Source organism: Marmota flaviventris, assembly GCF_047511675.1.
Source record: "Marmota flaviventris isolate mMarFla1 chromosome 5 unlocalized genomic scaffold, mMarFla1.hap1 SUPER_5_unloc_1, whole genome shotgun sequence".
Taxonomy (NCBI): domain Eukaryota; kingdom Metazoa; phylum Chordata; class Mammalia; order Rodentia; family Sciuridae; genus Marmota; species Marmota flaviventris.
This window is the reverse complement of record NW_027287679.1, coordinates 2537568-2552177: the sequence shown is the minus strand read 5'-3', so window position 1 is coordinate 2552177 and position 14610 is coordinate 2537568. Positions and strand designations below refer to the sequence as shown.

The 14610-nt window shown below is 40.5% G+C and overlaps 1 protein-coding gene and 1 long non-coding RNA gene across 2 annotated transcripts in view; both read left to right on the top strand.

Moving 5' to 3' along the window:
* LOC139703631 (uncharacterized) overlaps positions 1-14610 on the top strand; it is a 325092-nt gene that overhangs the window by 27137 nt on the left and 283345 nt on the right. The gene's annotated exons all lie outside the window — the stretch shown is intronic.
* LOC139703632 (zinc finger protein 709-like) lies at positions 1248-13892 on the top strand. Its single transcript, XM_071607114.1, is given in 5 exon segments — positions 1248-1277; positions 9159-9285; positions 9554-9614; positions 10175-11530; positions 11687-13892. Coding segments are annotated over 5 exon segments (3348 nt in total). The 3' UTR covers positions 13461-13892.

Below are 14610 nucleotides of genomic sequence, written 5' to 3'. Positions count from 1 at the left end.
TCCATGTGGCTATATATTGCTTTTCACTGAATACCATTAGTATGAGCATTTTTCTGTGTATTTCCATGTTCTTTGAAATGGATTTCAGTCATTTTCTCATGGAATTTATTTTTAGGTTATATTTTTATCTTTTAATTTTTCCTTCAAATGAATTCATTTATCTTTGTAAAGACTGCAGACATCTGCCCTGAGGTAGGGTAGCCTTCTTGCCCCCTATTGCAGTTTGATGGAAGAGCCCCCTTTTTATAGATGTATCATTCTTTTTTTCCTTTGAATTTAACTTATTAAGTATATCTATAGAACAGGAAGCATGGTGGATTTTGAGAGATAAATTCTTAGGTGTCCCCTCCTGGACACAGGGAATGAGCCTTTCTGGTGCCACATTTCAGCAGTCAGAGTCTGGCTCCCAATATGGGAATGTGATTACCCCTTTGCAAGTGGGTATTTATTCTGAACTGTGAGTGAGGCAGGCTCTAACCTGAGCTGGTTCAAATGTTTGCTTGTTCTTTCACTGAGTTTTTTTCTAATTGTCATGTAATTCGTTTTTTATGCACTTAATACTTGTACTTCCTGATTGTCGTCGTCGTCGTCTTCTTCTTCTTCTTCTTATTATTATTATTATTATTGTCTGAAAATGAGTTGACAGAGTAAAAGTGTGAGGAGGCTTTGCCCAAGAAGCCCGGACCTTTTCCCAACTGATTTATGCCTGGCTCCCTCCTTCCCAGTCAGGCCTGACCAGGCACACACCTTCTCTGAGGTCATGGTAGGCTGCCTTGGAACCAAGGCTGTAATTCCTCACATATGCCTGGGACTCTGTGCCCAGAAGAGCTTCCTAGCCAACAGGACCTGCTATGGAAAGCCAGGCTCAGCTCTGCATAAGTGGAAATGTCCCCCTGGTGGGGCAGGTCCCCTTGCAGGGAGGAAGTCCTGCCTGAAAAGGGCTTTTGCCAATACCTTGTCTTCCTGGCCTATGTATCAGGAGTGTGATGCATCTCCTGTCAGTCAGGGCCCCAGAGTGTGCATATTTGTGTTGGGGAGAGAGAGGGGTCTTGTGGAGCCTTGGCTACTTAGCAGACAGCTGGTGGGAGGGGGTGGCCTTCCACAGTCTCAGAGGCCAGTATCTCTCACCCTGTGGAGCTCAGAATCCATCTCCAGGACTGTGTCTTCTCTGCTGTGTGAGGCCCAAGTGGCTCTGGCTCACATTTGTCTCCCTGTGACCTGCAGGTGCTATGAGGTCCATAAGAAGGATGTCAGGTCTCCCCAGAAGGCGGAAAATGGTGAGTGTGTGGGGCAGGTCTGGTCAGGTGGGAGGTAGGCTTGTTACAAATGATGGACCAGCTGTGGCTGGCCTCTGGCCTCCCACTGTCATCTCTATAGTCAGCCAAGAGTACCTGAGTCAGATGCTGCTTTAGCACAGCCCTTGATGGCCATGGTGTGGGCTGGTGCAGGTAGGTTCCCAGTGTACTCCCTGGTCTGCAGCCACTTTGGCAGAATCCTCTCTGCCCAGCTGGACCCCAGCCCTAAGTACTCAGTGTGAAGTGAAGGCAGCGGGTCTCAGGGGATCCTGCCTTAGGTGTGGGGCTCCTGGGTAGAAGATGCTGGTCTGAGGGATCTGTGTTTCTTCTCTCAAGGAGTCACCCTCCTTTCCCCCTCCTATGCCCTACCAGGGCTTTTGGTACATTCTTAATATTCCTGTCCTTTTCTCGTATTTACAGATCTGACTCTCCCTCCAAGTTCACAGCATTTTCATCTCTTTTTGTGAATTTCCCATATGATGAAAGGAGAGAACAGTCACCTGGAACTTCACTGTTAAGAGAACTTGTGCCCCCGCCCCCTCTCTCTCTCTCTTTTTTTTTTTTTTTTCCTTCCCCAGGAATTGATACCTTATCAAATTGTGGAGAGGTTTCCTTTGGACCCCTGACAGGGTTCCATGTTTTCAACCACTGTATTGCCCCGCTTGTGGCTGTGTCAAGTCCTGTAGGCTGCCCTGTGTCCTACAGGAAGCAGGCAATTTTAGTCCCTGGGTCAGCTCCTTCTAGAGGACATTGTGAAGTGTGTCATTCCGCTTGAGAGGGGAGCAGCTGGAGGCCCTTATGCTGAGGAATCTCTTGGAATAGGCCTCATCTATACAGCTGCCTCCTAGGGACACTGTCTCCCCCAAGCCCTGTTCCCATTCCTTGGAGACAGGTAGACAGTGAGCCTGTGGATACTGGTGCTGAGGGGCCAGGTCAGCAGTGATTCCTGCCCTTGCATTCTCTCACAGTTGTGAAGGAGGAAAACTCTCCCAGAGCATAAGGACCACCCACCCCAGTGCAGTGCTGTGCAAACCTGATAAGACTTGTAGCCTGGAGTCATGGTCAGGTCTCCTGGGAGGGTGATCATGGAGTGTTTCAGTGAGCAAGACCAGGTGTGAGATGTCCAGCTGGCAGGGACCTTACTGCCCCTTGAGCCTGACACATCTGTGCTCCCTTAGCACCAGCCCTTTCTGTCACTTCAAATTTGTCTGCTTACTTATCAGAGACCTAGGTATTCCTTAACTGTCAAATGTATTTATTCAGGGGTGAGGTAAAAAAAAAAAAAAAGAAAGAAAGAAAGAAAAAGAAAAAAAAAATCTTCTTTTGATCATTGTTTTCATTGGACTTGTTTTAGGACTTTAAGAAAAAAAGCTCCTAATAGGTTATGTTTTGTTATTCTCATTTCCTTTGTTGTGCTGAGTGTCTAACCCAGGGCAGTAGTTTTCATATATTCTCAAATTGTCCCCCTCCCCCATTTGTATTAGTATATTAGTTATATATAATATTAGGGTTTGTTTTATTTATTTATCTTTTTGCTGTCAGGGATTGTACGCAGAGGAACTTTACACTGAGCCACATCCCGGGCCCTTTTTATATTTTATTTTTAGACCATCTCCCTAACTTGTTTAGGGCCTCACTACATTGCTGAGGCTGGCCTCAAACTTGCATCCTCTGCCTCAGACTCCTCGGTTGCTACTGTTACAGGTGTGTACCTCCTTGCCTGGCTAATGTTGGGTTTTATTTTTTACATAATGTGCAAGCATTAGGTTGGTGTAAGTTACTCCACTTCAGTCCCCAGTAATTTTCCTTTCTCTCCTACTTTCTTTCTGTTTCCTTACCTCTACTCACTGGACTTCCTACTATTATATATATATATATATATATATATATATATATATATATATATATATATATATATATACACACACACACACACACATACATACATACATACATATATATACATATATATATTTCAAATTTATGCTTTATTGATCAACATAATGGTGGAATTCTTCATGATATGTCATCTATGTGCGTAGGATGATCTGTTCAACTCCACTCCAGTGTTCTCTCATTTCCTGTTTCCTCCCTTATCTCAGTCTCTGTCCTCTTCTTCACCTCCCTCTCTTCTATTTTCACGGAATCCTGCCTACCCCACTTTTTGTCCTGATTTTGCTCTAGCTTCCACATAAGGGAAAGAAAACATTCAGCATCTGAGTTTCTGGCTCTCACTTATTTCACTTAGTATGTTGTCTTCCAGTTCTATGCATTTTCATGCTAATGACATACTTTCATTTTTTATGACTGAGCAAAATCCCATTGTGTATGTGTACCTCATTTTCTTTATTCTTTTTTCTCTTGATGGCATCCTGGGCTGGCCTTGGATTCGGGGAACTGTGGTGTGACTTTATCACTGTAGCATGTTGATGTTGCACAGGGCGCTCAGGCTGCTCCCTGCAGGATGGTGCTGAGTCCCAGGGTTTGCAGTAAGGACTGAGGTGCATCATGAAGTTATGTGAAATTTGAGGCTGTTCCAGGGTCACGTTTGTTCTGCTTCATTTTCCCTGTTTCCATGTGGAGCAGCTCCACTGCTATTTGGCTGACCTTCTGCTCCCTGAGGCTGCTGTCATTTCTCTTCTACATGGTGTTCCAGGTACCATTACTGCACCCTTGATTACTGCCGACTTGAAGTGAGCTTTGTACTCATGAAGTGCTAGTCAGACTGCTGTTCTCGTTTTCAAAGTCCTGTGGTATTCTGGGTCCCTCGTAATGTTGAATGACATTTTCAATTTCTAAAAAGGAGTCATCACCCGGGATTCTGATGGGTTTAAATATAATTGGTAGTTTCTTTGGGAGTATCACCACCTTAATAACATTAAACCTTTGGTCCATGAGCATAGAATGGTATTTATTTGGATGTTGAGCTACTTCCACCAAGCATTACAGTTTAGAAAATAAGTTTTATAATTTTCTATTTGCTATTTATTATGTATGTATTATATATTATTATTATATTGTTTATTCTTCTATATTTATTTTTTGAGTGTCATTGTAAATGAACTTTTTAAGTTCCATTTCAGAATTTTATGAGTAAAAAGTTGATTTTTTTTTGATTATTAAATTTATGAGTTTTGTTTATTAATTTTTTCACTCCTGACCTTGGGAACACGTCTTCCTCTTGGGTGCTTCCAGGTTTTGAAAATCATGAGTGCTGGTGCGCTGAACTTTGTAGGGCAGGATGTCATGTGGACCTACATTGTGAACACATTTGGGTTTCCCCAACTTTGCGAAATGGCTTAGGGTCCAGGAGCCACCGCTCTGACACATGAGATAGGGTTGATCACTTCAGCCTGTGACAGTTGAGTGGCTGTGGGCCTGTGAGGAGGTTTGTGTGAGGCCTCTGTGTGTTAGAGCCCTGGGACTTCTCAGGTATCGATCTCCCCCATGTCGAAGGCTTTCTGGTAGGTTCAGCAGTGAAGAAACCCTGTCAGATGTCCTTTTACACTTGTAGTAGAGACTGTAGGGAGCAGGAAGCCAGAAATACAAGGCAAATGGGCACTGTGTCAGGCAGTCACTGTTGATGGGGTGAGAGGTGGTGAAGGGTGCAGAGGTGTCCCTCTCTCCTCCTGTCTTGGTGCCTGTGGCAGCTGTCTCAGCCCATGAGTGGGTCTGAGTTTTTACCTTTCCCACCTTTATATGGTGGAGTCCTTGGTTTTGCCTCAGTATCTGGTGCTGTGTGAGTCAGCCCTGAGGTCTGGAATGCTGTGATTTTGTTCCTGGCTTCCCTGGGAGCCCCCCTCTTGCTGTGTTGTCTAGAAGTAGTGAGAGCAGGAATCCTTGACTTGTTTTTCTGTCATGGAGACAGGATTTTGTTCTTCTGTGTAGCCTTAGGTTTTATAGATCCCTGTGGCTTTTTAGGGTTTTTCATTCTTTTCCTGGTATGTGCATGTTGATGTCATGAAGATGGGTTTGATTTTTGTCAGCTGCTTTTTCTAGGTATCAAACCTTCTCCAGAATCATGATGCGCCCGTGTTTTCCACATTTCTTTGGGGTGCCATTTCACTCTGTTGGTGGTATCTGATAAAGGATAAAATTTTCAGTTTAGTGTTGATTCGCTTTTAAATTGCACATGTGGATGAGGTGCAGTGAGTTAGTTGCACATCTGTTCCAGTGTGTCATGATAAGATTAGGGCTTTAGCCCTTCTGACCCTTACATTTATCATTTCTGGGTGTCTGTGGACTACTCCCCATGCTTTATTATGAAATGCACAGTGACATGTTGTGCACTACATGCTCTGGACACTCTACTGTTCTGGAGAGCAGTCCTGCTGGCCCCTCCTGAGTGTATTTTAGTACCTGATACACAGTCTGCTCTTCCAGTCCTGCCCTGTCCCTTCTCCTCTCTCTTCCTTGCTTCTGGTGACTACTCTTGTACTTTCTGTGAACTGAACTTGTAGCTTCTCTGAGTGAGTTTGTACACACAGATGTCTCTCTGTGCCTGGATTGTTCCACTCAGTGTGGTGTCCATAATTTCACTCTCATTGCTGCAAACCATACGACTGAAAGCCATTTGGTGAAATCAAGTTCATCTATTCTTTCATGAATCACATGGATGGAACAATATCCCCAAAACCATTCCCAAATCCATTGTTGTGAGATTGTGCTGTAGTGTTGTGAGATTGTGCTCTGCATTGTCTTCTAAGAATGGGTGAGGTTCACCTCTTCAGGGCTTTGGTCCATGTGGATTTCATGTAGGCATGTGCCGTGAGGGGAGGGTCTGACTTCAAGCATCGACATAAACACACAGTTTCCCGGCCATTCATTTTCTTGAATTTTTGTTTGCTGTGCAACATTTTTTTCTTCTTTTTCTGCATGGGTCAGCAGTGTCCTGGTCCCCCATTTTCCCCTATTGTTGTATATGTTTGCCTTTAAACCAGTGCTACTCTGTCTTTGTTAGTATACTTGGAGGAGGTTTTGAAAGCTGGAAATGTGGTGCTCTGCAGTTTATTTTTTTTTCTTCTGTTGTTAATTTTCTTGTATTTCCATGTGAACATTAGAACGATACTTCTTACTTTTATGTAAAAAATGTCATTGTTATTTAGAAAGTGATTGAACTGACTTCATGGTTAATTTTTGTGTAGATTACAATTCCTTTTGCTTGCAAATACCAAATATCTTTACATGTATCATTTCCCTGAAGTAGTTTGTAGTTTTAGTTGTGTCAGATTTTGTGGATAATATCTTAACCTTTTTTTTTTTTTTTTTTTTTTTTTTTTTGGTTAACGTGGTTTTCTGCTCCTGCTGCATGTCCTGGCTCTTTTCCATTTCAGTTGTGCATTTATTCATATCACTATGCACCCACACCCTCTAATGTCCCATCTATTTCAGGCTACTTTTTGATACATTTTCATCTTTTAAATGCATTTGAAATTCTCATTCTTTATTATTGCTTACTCTTCTTATATAAAAATCTTTTTTTTCTATTTCTCTAGAAAAAAACATTTTGAAACTGTTTTAGTTTTGTATTTCACACCAGAATGTCTAATGAATTAACATGTGTGCAAGTAATGACGAAAATAATGCATTTTTTTCAGTTTAATACCATTTTGTGTTGACTCATCTTTAAAATTGCATGTGAATGTTTCCACTTCTCAAAAATGCATTCTGTCATGAGTCAATTTTTTATATGAATTTCAAACCACTGAAAGCTTTCTTTTCTCTTGGTCCCTCTTATGGTTCATCTCTTTGCTAACTATAAAGAAAGGAACAAAGAAGGCTTGTGGGGAGCCACTCCAAACACACACACACACAATCACACACACACCTTTAAATCCTGATGCACCAAGAGGATCCGAAAGATCACTGTAGTCTGGTGTAATAGTGGCATGACTGGTGACTCGGTCTTTTCCCTCGTTCAGATAATAACATATGGCACTGGGAGTGGCCCTAGGAATAGGGTGCACCCAGAGGGTGCACTGTTCCCTTGTAATCCTACTTCTTGCCTCATTTGAATGGCTTCTTCCCATTAAAAGGGTTTAGCACCTGCTTCTCTCTCTTTCCATGGACCTCTAAGGTCAGAGGAGCCATGACAGGACCCAAAGGAAAAGGTATTTCTGTCTCTGATTATTTTGTGCAGCCCAGTTCACTGGACTGGGTGTTTTAGTCATGGAATACAACAGAGACTTACCCATATAATGCAGAGGCAAGAAAGAAGTGGCTGCTCCTCCTAGCACCATGTTTATTTATCTCCCAAGTTACATAGCTTGTTGTTACCATGACTACATTATGATTTAGCCTTACTTTAATCCCAAGTGCTAACTAACTGACATAAGGTCCAGGTTCATATAAACACAGAACCCCTTTTCTCTAAGGACATCACCATATAAATTAGATAGTGAGCCTGTATAGTTATCTTAATAGCTTCAAAGAGAAATTGCTGGACATTCCAAACACAGGAAACAGAGCTCCTGTAACCGCCGCCCCCCCCGGCCCCCAGGAGTTTGCTCACCAGAAGAACGCTTCCCTGTACATTTCCACGGTCAGAATACCTACAGGTAACTCTATGCTAGCTGTGTCCAACAGTATTATTTAAAGTTCTTTATTTATACTCAGGTGTCACTTAAACATTCTGGTAGTTTATATTTAGGCTGCGTCACCATTGCACATACACCACAGTATATTCACAGGGTCCTAGAAGGAATGGCTGTTACATACTAGGCTGTCTCATGTAAGTGCTTCCTAGGGTCCAGCCCCACACAGCATTTCACTTAACAAGCTACCAAAATTGATCATGCATTAGGTTTGTTTGCACCACCGTCACTACAAACACTGCAATAATCCCTTTTCTATTGATAACCATTTATATGTAGCCCATTATTATCCAAAAATATCATTGACCAAAACATCATGTGGCACATGACTGTATATGATGTAAGACAACAATCTGCTATCTAGAACATATTGACAGGTGTTACACATTTCTTATTCTTATTGGGCTTGGACAAGTACCTTCCATTGATGACTAGGAGTTTGGTTTGTGAAATGTCAGAAGAGTATTTGGCACTTTTCCCATTATATTTTGATATTAATTTGAAGATATTACAAGTTGTTTATTGATGATTGTTCTTGTAATTAGTAGGTTACATTTGATCTGGAATAAAGCACCAATATATTCTAATTGGTTGTCTTGGTTGTAATCACACAGGTTGAGCTCAATCCACCATTGCCATGTTGTGACCACCTCAATGAAATGTTGCCTATCATGAAAGCTCTTAGACTTTGTTTTCAGAGCATTCTTTTTCTTTTTTTTAATGGATTGGTGATCATTGATCGTGGAGGTTCTACATTGTATGAGTGGGACAAAATAATACAATTTCCAGAGTAAAGCAATCATTCATCACTGCGACTCTGTGTAAATGCTTAGTTTGGTGAGATCCTGTCCAAATCTTTACCTCCTTCTATCAGCTAAAGTACAACTTTGTCAGTAGGCCTTTCTCAGGATAGGTACTGACAGGAGAACTAATCTTAGGTCTCTTCTGCACATGATATAGTAAGGCTTCATTATTCCATGTATTAGACATTCACCATAAAAAGATCTTAGGGGTGACTCAGTAGTATGCCTGAACTAAAATTGAGAAGGAATTTTTTTTTTTCCTCTGCTGATGCTTTCCTGATAGTTCAGTTCTTATATTGGAATGCCTGATTGGGGAATTGAGTGCAGACATAGTACAAGTTTAACAACCATATCATAGACTGAATATTTGGAGATCACAATTGTGAGAGCATGTCACATATTAAGAATAGAGCCCTCATGCTGACTTTCTGTCCTGGCCTGCACTACATTTTTGTGGGGTATTTTAGAATTCAGTTGTCTTCGAGGATGTGGCTGTGAAGTTCACCCAGGAGGAGTGGGCTTTGCTGGAACCTTCCCAGAAGAGTCTCCATAGAGATGTGATGCAGGAAGTCCTTAGAAACCTGGCTTCTATAGGTAAGGATGATGTTTCATTACATAATCAAGGATAGAGCACCTGGGAGGTTTTTTTTTTTTCCTTCATGAATTTGGAATGTGGGAAAGGGAGTACTTAGGGGAATAAAATGGGTCTAATGTCATTGCCCTCTGCAGCATAAATAAAATCCTTTTTTCCCTCTTTTTAAATCTTTTTAAATGGGTGCAGTATAGTTGTCCAAATTGTAAATCCTATAATGCATTCTGAAATCATGATGATTCTAATGACTTTTCTGGGACTACATTTCAGGAGACACATGGGAGGACCAGAACATGGAATATCAGAATACAAATACTGAGAGAGACGTAAGGTAATTTGTACTCATATGAGGAAACCAAGTGCTTTGAGGGAATTCTAGCACATCCTATAATTCTACAGATAAGCAAGAAAAACAAGCATGAGATGAATTATTCTTTTTACACCAAAATGAACTTTAATGTAAGGTAATTGTTTACTGTTTTAAAAAATTATTGACTTATTGACAATGTCAAAAAACTTCATTTATGATAGCACTGCTTTAGTAGCAGTTGTGGTGAAGCAGTCTTATAAAGTAATTGTTATATTGACTTTCAAAGAGCATATAGTATAGACATAACAGAAAACCCATACTTTCCCTGATATTGGTAATATAAGTCCAAAGCCTATTAATAAATGTAAAAGTATTAATTATCCAACCATAAATTGTGCTTATAATTTTTTTTTTTTTACAGAAGTCATATGGTAGGCTCTGGAAAACTTTGAAAAGGTACTCTGTGTAAAAACCTTCAGTGAGATTCCAAATCTTAGTCTTAAAGGAACATTTCTGCTAGTCAGTTCATGTGAAAGCAATATGTGTGGCCAGGTCTTCACATGTCACGTTTTCCTTAATAGGCCCATCTTATCTCACTCTGCAAACAAACCATATGAGAATGAGGAGTGTGGAAGAAAGCTATATGAATGTAAAGAGAAGAGAAAATCCTCCATTTCTTTCACAAGTGTTCCATGCCACGTGTCAGAGCACACCATAAATGGACCTAATGGAGGTCTGACATTTGGAAGAGAGTTCAGTTGTTCCAGGTGTTTTCAAAAATATCAACCATCTCATACTGGAGAGCAGCCACCTGGATGTAAGCAATGTGGAGGTGCCATTACTATTTCAAATAACCTTCAAATGCATGTACAAACTCCTACTGGAGAGATGACTTACAGATGTAAACAATGTGGGAAAGCCTTCACTCATTCATATTCTCTTCAAATACATAAACAAACTCATACAAGAGAGAAGCGCTATGAATGTAAAGAATGTGGTAAAGCCTTCAGTAAATTCTCCTACTTTCGAATACATAAACGAACTCACACTGGAGAGAAGCCCTGTGAATGTAAACAGTATGGTAAAGTCTGCACATGTTCCTCTGAACTTCAAGTACATGAACGAATTCATACAGGAGAGAAGCCATATGAATGTAAGCAGTGTGGTAAAGCCTTCACTCGGGCTTTTCACTTTCACTCACATGAAAGAACTCATACCGGAGAGAAGCCTTATGAATGTATACACTGTGCAAAAGCCTTCTGTACGTCCTCTTCTCTTCATATACATATACGGATTCATACAAGAGAGAAGCCCTATGAATGTAAGCAGTGTGGGAAAGCCTTTCTTTCTTACAGTACACTTTGGAAGCATGAACAGATTCACACTGGGAAGAAGCCCCATGAATGTAAAGAATGTGGTAAAGCCTTCACTTCTTCTTATGAACTTCAAGTACATATAAGAACTCATACAGGAGAGAAGCCATATAAATGTAAGCAGTGTGGCAAAGCCTTCATTCGGTCATCTTGCCTTCACTCACATGAAAAAACTCACACTGGAGAGAAGCCCTATGAATGTAAACAATGTGCAAAATCCTTCACTACACCCTCTAAACTTCAAATGCATGAAAGGACTCATACTGGAGAGAGGCCCTATGAATGTGAACAATGTACAAAAGCCTTCACTTGTTCTTCTTCCCTTCGTACACATAAACGAACTCATACCAGAGAGAAGCCCTATGAATGTAAGCAGTGCGGCAAAGCCTTTAGCTCATCTGTTACCCTTCGAATACATGAAAGAACTCATACTGGAGAGAAGCCCTATGAATGTAAACAATGTGGGAAAGCCTTCGCTCGGTTATTTAACTGTCACTCACATGAACGAACTCATACTGGAGAGAGGCCCTATGGATGTAAACAGTGTGGTAAAGCCTTTTCTTCATCTAGTAAACTTCACAAGCATGAGCAAATCCACACTGGGAAGAAACTCTATGAATGTAAACAATGTAGTAAAGTCTTCACTTGTTCCTCTGAACATCAAGTACATAAACAAACTCATATGGCAGAATGTAAACAGTGTGGAAAAGCCTTCACTACATCCTCTAAACTTCAAATACATTAACGAACTCATACTGGAGAGAAGCCCTATGAGTGTAAACAATGTACAAAAGCCTTCACTTCTTCCTCTTCTCTTCAGCAACATAAACGAATTCATACCGGAGAGAGGCCCTATGAATGTAAGCAGTGTGGTAAATCCTTTACCCAGTCCTCCATCCTTCACTCACACAAGAGAACTCATACTGGAGAGAAGCCCTATGGATGTAAACAATGTGGGAAATCCTTCTCTCAGTCCTCTACCCTTCACGCCCATGTACAAATTCATACTGGAGAGAAGCCCTATGAATGCAAAGAATGTGGCAAATCCTTCACTGCCTTCTCTTCCCTTCGAAAACATAAGCAAATTCATACAGGAAGGAAGCCTTATGAATGTAAGCAATGTGGGAAAGCCTTTAGTTCAACTGGTACACTTCAAGCTCATGAAAGAAATCATACTGGGGAGAAGCCCTATGAATGCAAAGAATGTGGAAAAGCCTTCACTGCCTTATGTTACCTTCGAAAACATAAACAAATTCACACTGCAAATAAGCCCTATAAATGTAAGCAATGTGGCAAAGCCTTTATTTCATCTACTAAACTTCACAGACATGAAAGAACTCATACTAGGGAGAAGCCCTTTGAATGCAAAGAATGTGGAAAAGCCTTCTCTGCATTTTCTTACCTTCAAAAACATAAACAAACTCATACTGGAGAGAAACCCTATGAATGTAAGGAATGTGGCAAAGCCTTTAGTTTATCTAGTACCCTTCACAGACATGAAAGAACTCATACTGGGGAGAAGCCCTATGAATGTAAGCAGTGTGGCAAAGCCTTTAGTGCATCTGGTACCCTTCGCATACATGAAAGAACTCATACTGGGGAGAAGCCCTATGAGTGCCAAGAATGTGGAAAAGCCTTCACTGCCTTCTCTTACCTTCAAACACATAAACGCTCTCATACTGGAGAGAAGCCCTATGGATGTACAAAATGTGATAAAGTCTTCACTAGTTTGTTTAACCTTCAAATACATAAACGCTCTCATACTGGAGAGAAGCCCTATGAATGTAAGCAATGTGGCAAAGCCTTTAGCTCATCTGGTACCCTTCGCACACATGAAAGAACTCATACTGGGGAGAAGCCCTATGAGTGCAAAGAATGTGGAAAAGCCTTCACTGCCTTCTCTTACCTTTATAAACATAAGCAAACTCATACTGGAGAGAAACCCTATGGATGTACAAAATGTGGTAAAGCCTTCACTAGGTTGTTTAACCTTCAAATACATAAACAATCTCATACTGGAGAGAAGCCGTATGAGTGTACACAATGTGGTAAAGCCTTTACTACTTTGTCTAGCCTTCAGATACATAAACGATCTCATACTGGAGAGAAGCCCTATAAATGTAAGAAGTGTGGCAAAGCCTTCACTTGGTTATCTAACCTTCACTCACATGAAAGAACTCATGCTAGAGAGAAGCCCTATGAATGTAAGCAGTGTGGGAAAGCCTTCACTCAGTCCTCTATTCTTCAGGCACATGAACAAATTCATATGGTAGGGAAGCCCTATGACTCTAAGCAGTGAAACAAAGCCTTCACTAAGTACATTGAGTTTTGTACACATGAAGGAATTCATGGTAGAGAGAATCCATATAAATGTAAACAATGTTGAAAAGCCTTCACTACTTTAACTACCCTTCAAATACTTAATCAAAATCATACTGGAGAAAATCATGATCCGTGTGAACACTGTGGGAAAGCCTTTTGTTCATCCAGTTAACTTTGCTCACATGAACCAACTCATAGGAAAGAGAAGTCTTATGAATGTAAACACTGCGTGAAAGACTTTGCTTCACCCGTTGAACTTCACTCCCATGAAAAAACTCATACTGGAAAGAATGCTTACATGGGTATGTAAACGTTGTGGTAAAAGCTTTAGATGTTCTGTTTATCTTCATGTGCCTGAGCAGACTCACACTGGAGAGAATCTATGAATGTAAATAATGTGTTAAACCATCATGGTGGGGTCGTGGCTCGGTGGTAGAGCATTTGCCCGGCGTGTGAGGCACTGGGTTTGAGTCTCCTCACCACCTATAAATAAATGAATAAAATGAAGGTTCATCAACATCTAAAAAATTTTTAAAAATAAAAGGAAAAATCTTCATGTTTTTTTCCCCTTTCCCTTCAAATACATGAACAATCTCAATGGAGAAAGGCCCCATGAGAATAAATGGTGTTGTAAAGCCTTCAGTGGTTTGAATTATCTTCAAATACATGACAAAACTCATGCTGGGGTAAAACCTTGTGAATGTAAACAATGTGGGAAAACCTTCACTTATTATAGTGGACTTTAAACACATAAAAATATATTGGAGAAGAGCTCTGTGAATGTAATGATATGGTAAAGCATTTATTAGTTGTGTATATCTTCATGTACATGAATGAACTTATTGGAGAGAGACCTCCAATAAGTACTTTTACCTCATGTAAACAATGTGGTACAACTTTTGCTCATTCTAATTCAGTTTGAAAACTCATACCAGAGAGAGACTGTATGAAAACAGTCTGGAAAAACTATCAGGATTGTCACTCTCTTTCAAGGGTGTAAACACACTCATACTGCAGAGAAAACATGTAAATGGAAGCAATGTAAAAAATGTTTCCTTATTCTTTTTTTTTTCTCTCTCTATATATGTTTGTTTTAGTTGTAGTTGGACACAATGTCTTTATGTTATTTACTTATTTTTATGTGGTGCTAAGATAGAACCCAGGGCTTCACATGTTCTAGGTGAGTGCTCTACTGTTGAGCCATAACTCCTGCCCTCCTTTATTATCAGCTTCAAATTATAAACAGATTCATACTGGATAGAAGCCTAATGAGAGTCAACAATACGAAAAAGCCTTCAATTAATCTTGCTATTTTCAAATAT